Consider the following 9,597-nt stretch of genomic DNA (forward strand, 5'->3'; position numbering starts at 1 on the left):
CCCCCAGAAAGGAAGCAGGACGGTGGGGCCTGCACTGGGCGCTGGGCGTCAGGAGCCGGCCTGGGCCACGCGAGCAGTGTCTGTCCGCTGGGCTCTGGGGGAGCCCCAGTGTCTCGGAGGCTGGCTTCGCTCTGCGCCCCCCTGCCCTCCAGGCCCCCTGCCAGGCCCTGGCCCCAGAGCTGCTGGCCACCCCGCGGGGCCCGCCGTGTCTGTTGGGGCCGCTTGTCTCTGGGAGTCGTTCGAACCGTGAAGAGAAGTGAATCTGGTCCTGTTTCCTGTCGTCTGCTCCCAGCAAAGTAACGAGGCCACAGCGTCACCACCAGTGACACAGCACCTCATACGACCGGCCAACCCTGGGCTCGCTCTGTGGTTGGGGACTTTTAGAGACAACTCACTGGGACCTGGCTGCTTCCTGAAAGCTCCTTGCGGGGCACACGCTGGCAAGGCGGTCGCTGGCGGCCGGGCCGAGCGAGTCTGCACGTGTGGGGCCGGCAGCAGAGGCCATCTGTTGGCGTAAAGGTGGGCTCGATCGAGGGTCTCGGCTGGGGGCTCCTTCACCAAGAGAGGAGCAGTGCACGGTCCCCCAAGGTCTGGGGGAGCAGGGACCGTCTGCTCTGTGAGAGTCTCTACCCCAGGAATCTCCTGCAAGGTCTTACCTGGCTGTCAGGTCCAGGAGCTCAGGGCCACCCTGGAGCCCCCCTCGGATCCCCACAGCCCTGGGAATTTCCTGGGTGTCTTGTGCTTGTTGCTGATTCTCGGGGTGTTTGGCGGGGCAGGTGTCGGGGTACAAAGCACCTGGCTCTCTTGCCTCCAGGGCCTTCCTAAGCCAAGGAGCCTGTGGGGCATGAGGACAGACACCTCTGGGTGGAGGTGGAGGGAGGGATGCGGGGGCGAAGGTGGCACCAGGTGACTGTGGATAGACCTGGGGATGGGGGCTCCATCTCGCTGGCATCGAGGAAATGCAAACGTGCTCTAAAACCAGGAAAAAGCCCTATGAGAACGGGAGACTCAGAAAACAGGTCTCCCGGCTGGACGGGGCGGCGAGGCCAGCGCCTGCCCACATGGGCGCCGTGTCGTGGGCTGGGTCCCACCAGGAACGAGGTTGCCTAAAGCAGGACGGTGAATCCAGTCAGCACGGTAGCCCAGGGGGAGGGGCCGAGCCAGCGATGGTCACTGGCCCGGGCTGCTTCCCAGCATCCCGAGGCCGCAGGTCAGCCTGCTGGACTGTGGGGCTCGCCGTGCGTGTGGCTGCCTCTCTGGAAAGTTCCTCAGTTGACACTGGAGAGGACAGGGGTGGGGCGGGTTCACGCCAGAGCCCGTGGTCTCTAGCTGGCCAGCTTCTCTCCTCCAGGAGCTGGGTGTGTTCAGGGGTCCGGACCTGCAGTGGACAGGCGTGGTGAGGTAGCCGCGGGTGCGCCCTGGGGGTGGTGGCAGTGGCCGGCGGAGGCCAGCTGGCCCGCGTGCAGCAGCCACTGGGCTGAGGGCACAGGGCTATGGGCCACAGGTGGTGTTGAGGTCAGGGGCCATCGCGGCCAGGTGGCGAGCAGCCTCCCGCTGAGTCAGAGCCACCACGGTTATTGCTCTGCAGGCCCCGCAGCTGGGACCCCCATCCATGTCCCTAAAGGTGGCCTGGGACACGGGGTGACGTAAAGAAAGAGTGGGAGGACCTTGGCGGTGGGTGTCAGGCGTTGGCTGTCCCGGCCCAGGCCTGGTTCTGGGGCTGCTGACTGTTTCCACGTGGTCCCCTGCTCCCCCTCCCCATCTGTCTAGCCAGAGCATTGGCAGCTGATGGCTGGTGACGTGGCCCAGTCTCTGGACATCAGCGCCTGGCACTGCGCAGGCTGCACTGGGCTGGCGGTGCCGAGTGGGCTGCCCTGGAACCCCCGCCCCAGCTTGACCAGCCTGTGCCCTCAGCGGGGCAGCCTTTGAAACGGCTCAGAGGAAGTGGGCCACCACTTCCTGTTTTGCAGAAGCAGTTTCTAGAGATGCCACCCCATGTGCTCTTGCATATTTCAGGGGGACAGCTGGTGGGCACCCCTGGGGAGAGGGCTCATGCTCCCACCCAGGCTGCCAGAGCCCACCTTCCGGAGCCCTCCCAGCGAAGCTCAGCCCCTTCTGATGAAGGAAGCAGGCTGGGGGCGGGGGGCTGGTGGCCCTGCTCACGGGGGGCTGGCTCCCCAGCAGCTCCTCCAGGGGGCCCCGGCCCATGCGCCCCGCTGACCCCCCGGGCTGGGCCTCCATCTTGCGGAGTGTGCATCTCTCGCTGGGCTGCAGGCCCCACACGCATCCGCCAGGGGCCCCCGGACCGTCACCGGAAGACAGAGTCCAGCACAGGTCCTGGGCCACAGCGCCCAGTGGCCAGGCCACAGCGCGCAGCGGGCGGGCAGGGCCAGCCCCCCGGGCCGTCGCAGGGTGCCGGGCTCGGCTCACGGCCCTCGCGATGGCGCGTCTCGGCTCTTCTTCGCCTGCATGCCGCTCCTTGGCACGTGTTTCTAGCCTCACCGGAGACGTCTGCCCAGCTGAGCTCTGCAGTTTCCGGAGACGTCTTGGCTTCCTGGGATTCCCCGGTGGCAGAGGCATGCTGGGAAGGGAGGCTGGGAGGCTGGTCGAGGCAGCTTGCCAGCTCCTGGGAGGCTGACTGCGGCCCCACCCCGCCCGTGGCACCCGATGGGGCAGGGGCTTGGGGCCGGGGCCTGGCCCCAGGTGGCATGATGGCAGCCAGCGCAGGCACCCCTCTGGGCCTCCATGACACTGTCTGCAGGGCTGAGAGACGCATGGGCTGCCCCACAGAGCACACGGGATCCAGGGGCCCCTCAGGGCACACCGTCTGAGGATGGGTTTAGAGCAGGGGTCCCCGACCCCTGGGCCGCTGACCAGTACCGGTCTGTGGCCTGTTACGAACCAGGCCGCACAGCAGGAGGTGAGCGGCGGCCAGCGAGCGAAGCTCCATCTGTGTCTGCAGCCGCTCCCAGCGCCGGCGTCACCGCCTCAGCTCCGCCTCAGGTCATCGGGCACTCGATTCTCATAGGAGCACCCGGTCCCCGGTGCCACAAAGGTTGGGGACCCCTGGTTTAGAGCACTCCTGTCTCGGGGGCTCCTGTGGTCAGTGGTTAGGACAGGATGGAGTGAGCGAAGGCTGAGGGCATTGTGGGTGCTCTCTGGGGGGTCCGGGCCCCTCTCACACGGGGCGTGCCGAGACTCGCTTCACGTCACATGGGCTTTGCACCCCGGGAATGATCTCATCAGGGAAAATTCCTAGAAAGGGCTCGGATCAAAAGTTGAGCGCATCGGAGGTTTGGGAAGCACGCTGCGTGCCAGCTCTCCCCCCATGGGCCCCCTCAGCCTCTCCCGACCCCCGAGCTCCCCGACAGGCGGAAAAAAGGCTGCTGTCTAAACGTTCATGTGCGCGTCCCTTTATCTATAAGTGGAGTTGAGCACCTTTTGATTTGGGGGAGCTATTTTTGCTTCTTCTGTGAGTTATCTGCTCGTTGTCTCCGACAGTTCTGATTTTTATTGATCTGTGAGCGTTCTTTATATATTAAGGGACCGGCTGTGCCATGGAGGAAGACTGAGGCCACCACGCCCGGCCCTTGTCCTCCTGTGTAACACCCGCGGCGGGGAAACAAGGCTTGGCTCGTTGTGAACGCGCACCGACCATTTGCCGATGACTTGGGATGCGATTTAATCTGATTTCCCGAAAGCAATTTCAACCTCCTTTTTCCAGGTCCTTTTAAACTCTCTGAGTGACCTTCTCAACGGGACCGATAAGACGTGACACGTACTGTGCCGAGCCCTGAAAAGCCCACTGTAGAGGCGCCGGGACACTGGGACCTGCAAACATGCCAGGTGAGGGCCCCCTGCCACCTCTGGCTTCACACTCATAGGAAAAAGACTGGCAGAATTTCCGTACTTTGTCTCAGAACGGGGATAATTATGTCAAAAATTAGCCTACAAAAATAGACTCAAACTCACTCACCAGTGATAAAGCCAGAGGCTGTCCGTCACGCCTTCAGAGAGCACCTGTCCCTTCGAGGAGTTAGGAAAACCAGGGCTGGGATGCGGGGTAGGGGGCGAGGGAGGCTCCACCACCCACCTGGGCCTCACGTCACGCCGTTTCTTGTGAGAGACCCAGACACGGGGCTGTCACGGGTGTCCCCTGTCACCCTCCCCTTCTGGGGGCTCCTGTGCCCCGCCCGGGAAGGCTCTTTTCCCAGGAGGTCACCCATGAGGGAAGCGAGCAGGCCCTCACCGGCACACCCAAGACTGGTCACCAGACGGGGCACAGAGAAGGGACGTGGTGTAGGACGGTGAAGACTGGAGGCCGAGTGCCCGGCCACGTGTGGCCCCAAGCGGATGGCAGGAGACTGGACTGTACTAGGGGTCTCGGGGGGGCAGTGTTGGCAGGGTGACGGGAAGCAGGGAGGGGACCCGAGTCACTCCAGAGACGCCCTCTCTCGGATTCTGGATTCTCTGTCTCCCGTCCTCCAGGCCGTGACTACGGGGGGCCAGGGAGGGGGCAGGCTCCTCGCACAGCAGTGGGGGGCTTAGGGAAGAGCTTCCGGGTGGGGACAGCCCGAGTACAGACAGGCGTCACCTGTCACCTAGCCCCAGACTCCGTGGGGACCACACAAGAGAGCCTTCACTCAGCAGTCAGAGAAGAAACTTTCTTTTCGAGTGCACAAACAGCCCTTTTGAAAACGGACCCGAGGGAGTGGCAAGGACTCGTGGGGCACAGCCTGTGACCCGTCGTGACGCGGTGGGGCTGGCGACCCGAGGCCGCGGGCCACTCTGAGAAGCCCGTTCGGAGATCTTAGGTGTCCGGCGTGTCTGGTCTGCAGCCCCGTGACTCGTAGAGTCCCTTCTAGGCGGCTCCTCACGCCTGTCTGTCCCGCAGGAAACGCCACGCTGGCGCCCAGCCCTGTCTCCGTGCCCCTGACCCTGGATGTGGACCCCGTGAAGTGCAACCTGTCCTTCGAGGTGAGCCGAGTGTTCGTGGTGGCGGTGTACTGCTCCGTGTTCTCGCTGGGCCTGCCGGCCAACTGCCTGACGGCCTGGCTGACGCTGCTGCAGGCCCTGCAGGGCAACGTGCTGGCCGTCTACCTGTTCTGCCTGGCGCTCTGCGAGCTGCTCTACGCCAGCACCCTGCCGCTCTGGGTCATCTACGTCCAGAACCAGCACCGCTGGACCCTGGGCCCGGGCGCCTGCAAGGTCACCGGCTACATCTTCTTCTGCAACCTCTACGTGAGCATCCTCTTCCTGTGCTGCGTGTCGTGCGACCGCTTCGTGGCGGTGGTGTACGCGCTGGAGAGCCGGGGCCGCCGCCGCCAGAGGACCGCCGTGCTCGTGTGCGTGTCCGTCTTCCTCCTCGTGGGGCTGGTTCACTACCCGGTGTTCCAGATGGACGTCAAGGACACCTGCTTTGAGACGGCGCCCCCGAACGGCCAGATCGCCCGCTACTACTACCTGCGGTTTGCCGTGGGGTTCGCGCTCCCGCTGTCCATCATCGCCTTCACCAACCACCGCATCTTCAGGAGCGTCCGGCGGAGCGAGGGCCTGAGCCCCGCCCAGAAGGCGGGGGTGAAGCGCACGGCCATCGCGGTCGTGGCCATCTTCCTGGTGTGCTTCGCGCCCTACCACCTGGTGCTCCTCGCCAAAGCTGCCGCCTTCTCCTACTACGGCGGCGACGCGGGCCCCCTGTGCGCCTTCGAGACCCGGCTGTGCACCGTCTCCGTGATGTTCCTGTGCCTGTCCACAGTGAACAGCGTGGCCGACCCCATCATCTACGTGCTGGCCACGGGCCACTCGCGGCAGGAAGTGTCCAGGATCCACAGGGAGTGGAAGGAGCGGTACTCCCACACGGACGCCGCCGAGCTCGCGCGTTCGAAGGGCTCCGGCGAGGCACAGTCGCCCACGTCGCTCACAGACAGCTGCGTGTTCCCGCAGCCCGTCCAGCCTCCAGGGCCACGGCCGGGCGCGTGGGCCTCGCTGTGCGCCCCGGAGAGGCTGGGCGAGGAGTCCTGCTGAGCCCGCTGGCCGTCGGGGCTCACGGCCAGCGCAGGAGTCCAGGGCCAGCCGCGTGACTTCTCCGTCCACTGAGCTGGCCGCAGAGCCCCCTCGGGCAGACGTGCCACCGATTTCTCGTGAACCTCTGCACCTCGGGTCCCAGACCCCTAGGCTTGCCCCCGGGGCCCCACATGGCAGGTGACAGCAAGCCCAGGCTAAGGGCCGCTGTCCCCAACAGCCGCGAGTGCAGGCAGTGTGGCTCGTTCCGGCTCGGCCGTCAGCAAGCAGCAGGACTGTGGGTGGAGGCCACGTGCCTGCCCGGAGCTGGGGCAGCTGGGTGTGGGGAGGGGCCCGGTCATGACATCGGCATCCACGGAGACGACTTTAGTTTCTGGGCTTTTCTGTGGGTGTGGCTTCGATGGCTGTGACAGTACCACGTGGGCCTCTATGCTCTGCCCCCAACGACCATGCACACTGAGCACCTACGAGCAGCACCTGGTCAGTGCGGGGTGCACAGGCCTCCAGGGAGGAGCCCCACTCCGAGGCCCTCGGCAGGGCTGGCTCTGTTCCCCGGGGGGGTCTGGTGCCGAAGGGCGCCCCTCGGGGTAGCTGTGGAGCAGATGCCAGCGGCTCTGGTCCCCAGCAGGCTGCCGCACGGCGTCTGCAGGCGCTGTCATAAACACCATCGGCTGGACCCCCGGCGGACGCCAGGACGGGCGACGGCGGACGAGGAGGGCCAGAGGATGGTGGGGATCCCCTCCCTTCAAGGCTTCCTGGATTCGTTGTCGGGGGAAGCGGCCGTGGGCTCAGCACAGGCCGAACCCGAAGCATGCCGGTGACGGCCTCGCCAGGGCTGACACCCCCCACCTCTGCCTGTGGCTTTTCACACCTGCTCGCAGCGCCCAGACTGACAGCGGGTGCCAGGGACGGAGGGCTCCAGGCTCATGCTAGGGGTTCGTCGTCCAGGAAGCTGAGCTGACCTCTGTGCTAAATTATGTCCTTGTTCCTGTGAGGCGGCCGGCCACCGTCGCTCTCCGTGACAGACATTGAGCAGGTACATTTAGAAAATAGCTTCAGAATAAAAACGCAAAATGAATGTCCGCCCCAACGTCCCCTTAAGTGAAATCACGTCGCTGACTTTTCAGGCAGACGCCTTCCTCTGGGGCCCTCTAGGAAGCCAGGCTCGGGGGAGGGGCATGCGCCCTGGGAGCTCCGAGCGGCTGGGGGTTCTGGAATGGTCTGGAATGTTCAGGACTGGACTGAGCCTCCCAAGGCTGCTGCAACTGACTACCGAGATCAAGGTGCCACAGGCTGGGTCCTCCCGGTGGCTCTGAGGGACAGCCGGTGTCAGGCCCCTCCCCCAGCTCCTGGGGCTGACACGGTCCTGGGCTGTGGCCCTGTCACCCCCATCGCTGCCTCCGCCCTCACGTGGCCTCTTCCTCTGCACGTCCCTGTGTCTCCTCTTTGATTTACTCATTTAAATCCCTCTTAGGGGCTGACACCGTGTCACGCACTGTGCGCGCCCCACGCCCCATCCCTGGCGGTGAGTGGGGATCTCACCGTGACCGTGTCTGCAGCCGCGGCCACGAACCGTTCTCCTCTCCACCTGACTCACGTTGCGCAGGGAAACTTCATGGGAGGGTCTCCCGGTGCTGAGAGCCGAGGGACCTCCAGCGCGTGGCCTTCACTCCCTCCCTCATTCATTCATTCATTCGTTCGTTCATTTGCTAGCTCCCTCCCTCCCTCCCTCCGTCATCCCCGCCTCCTGCTACCCCCGGTGATCTGAGGCACGGAGGCACCGTGAGGTCCACCCTCAAAGCTCTGAGGTCCGTGCAGGGAGGCGGGCACTGAGGAGGTGAGCCAGGAGGGCCCCCTGGGCGTCCCCCCACTACACTCTGGGCTCTTCCCCAGGCGTGTCCCCACCTGGGGCTCCCGAGGGACCAGACACCCTGCTGTTTGTTCACTGCTGTACTCCCAGGTCGCCGGGCAGGACCCATACCTGAGTAGGCACCTCTTTGTTCCCCGAGTCGCCATGTAGAGACAGATGGCCATGCACGGGTGAGCCCTGCACCCGCCGGGGGCCCACCCAGGCTCCCCTGATGTCTGCCACACTCGCAGGGGCCAGCGACATAATGGCCTTCAGCCCCACGCCCTCCAGCTTCCCACTCTGACAAGCACACTGCCCAGCAGTGCAGGTGGCTCACCCACCTCCACCTGGCATGGCCAGGCCCTGGGAGAGGCTGTGCAGCCGGGGAAGATGGCTTTGAACCGTCTGGCCGGGGCCTCTGGGGTGCCACCCATGCCTGACCCCTGGAGTAGCCAGCATGCTTGTGGGTGTCCAGGGGGCGCTAACGCTGATGGTGGAGCTCAGGCTTGGTGGGGCGCGCCCCCGCTGCCCGCGTCACTGGACTCGGCCTGAAGCCCCAGGACTTCCGAGGACGGCTTCCTGCGGACAGGCTCTCCCAGCCCCCGCGCCTCAGTCTGCTCCCCCGTCATTCAGGAATGGCGCCGTGCCGGCCCACAGGGCTGTTGGGGCGCTAACTGGGATCGTGCGTGCCCGGCGCCGAAGCCAGGCGTCCTGCAGCCTCCCCGAGATCTTCCCGGGTCCCAAGTCCCTCGAACGAAGGCTGAGTGTCCCAGGGGCGGCCGAGCTCGCTCGCGAGCATCCAGCGCGGCCGCCAGGGGGCAGCAGGCTGGAGGAGCATCGGTGCCCGGGGTGACGGTGTCCCACAAAGCACAAGGCTGGCTGCACGCACACACGGGGTCCACCTCGGGGTGACTGACCCCTCGAGCCCCCAGGGCCCCAAGCTACTTCTTAGGAGAAGAACCCGAGCGACCTGGTGACACAGGCAGCTACCCGTGTCGGTGACAGTGACATCAGCCGGAGTGTGGCCTCAGTGCCAACCCTGAAAACCCACGGGGCAGGAAGAGCACGGGGAGGGGAGCCCAGCCCGGCAGCAGCAAGCTGTGGGGACCAAGTCCGGGAGGGAGGCGGAGGCCCCGCAGGGCAGCGTGGGGTGGCCGGGCGTGCAGCAGAGACGCCCTGCTAGGAGGCGTCCCGTGCACACCTGCTACCTGCCACCCATCACACAGGTGCCCAGTGCCTCCCTCAGGACACGTGGCCTGCACACCTACTGGATGGCCAGAGCCATGAATTTAGACACTGTGGGGTGGGTGGGGTCAGGTGGGCAGCTCTGTGAAAAATCTGGTGGCCCAACGCGGAGCTACCCCATGACAGAGCAACCCTCCCCGCCAGGACCCACCCTGGAGAAGGAAAGCACGTGTCCACACAGACACGCACGCCTGTGCTCACAGAAGCCCGAAGGAGGAACCGCCGGAACGCCCGCCCAGACACAGCTGTGTAAGCGGTCTGTGTCGCCATATGCACCGTGGTGCAGCTTGGCACTGACACCCCGCCACGCGGGTGAGCCCCACCAGTGCCATGCTGTGTGAGGGTGCCCAGGACCGACACCCCACCACATGGGTGAGCCCCACCAACGCCGTGCTGTGTGAGGGTGCCCAGGACCGACACCCCACCACATGAGTGAGCCCCACCAATGCCGTGCTGTGTGAGGGTGCCCAGGACCGACACCC

At 65.4% G+C, this 9,597-nt stretch overlaps 1 protein-coding gene across 2 annotated transcripts; it reads left to right on the top strand.

Moving 5' to 3' along the window:
- Nucleotides 1-463: 463 nt before the first annotated feature.
- On the top strand, nt 464-7,103 carry GPR132 (G protein-coupled receptor 132). Of its 2 annotated transcripts, XM_023521869.1 has the most exons (4): nt 464-519; nt 3,725-3,846; nt 4,895-4,977; nt 5,071-7,103. In XM_023521869.1, the coding sequence occupies exons 2-4, from the start codon at nt 3,840-3,842 to the stop codon at nt 6,022-6,024; spliced, it is 1,044 nt and encodes a 347-aa protein (XP_023377637.1). In that variant the 5' UTR covers nt 464-519; nt 3,725-3,839; the 3' UTR covers nt 6,025-7,103. The 2 variants fall into 2 exon arrangements, with proteins under 2 accessions (XP_023377637.1, XP_011376023.1); XM_011377721.2 differs by having other exon boundaries at nt 4,895-7,103.
- Nucleotides 7,104-9,597: the final 2,494 nt, after the last annotated feature.

The sequence above is a fragment of the Pteropus vampyrus genome, unplaced genomic scaffold (genome assembly GCF_000151845.1).
Source record: "Pteropus vampyrus isolate Shadow unplaced genomic scaffold, Pvam_2.0 Scaffold320, whole genome shotgun sequence".
NCBI classification, from domain to species: Eukaryota; Metazoa; Chordata; class Mammalia; order Chiroptera; family Pteropodidae; genus Pteropus; species Pteropus vampyrus.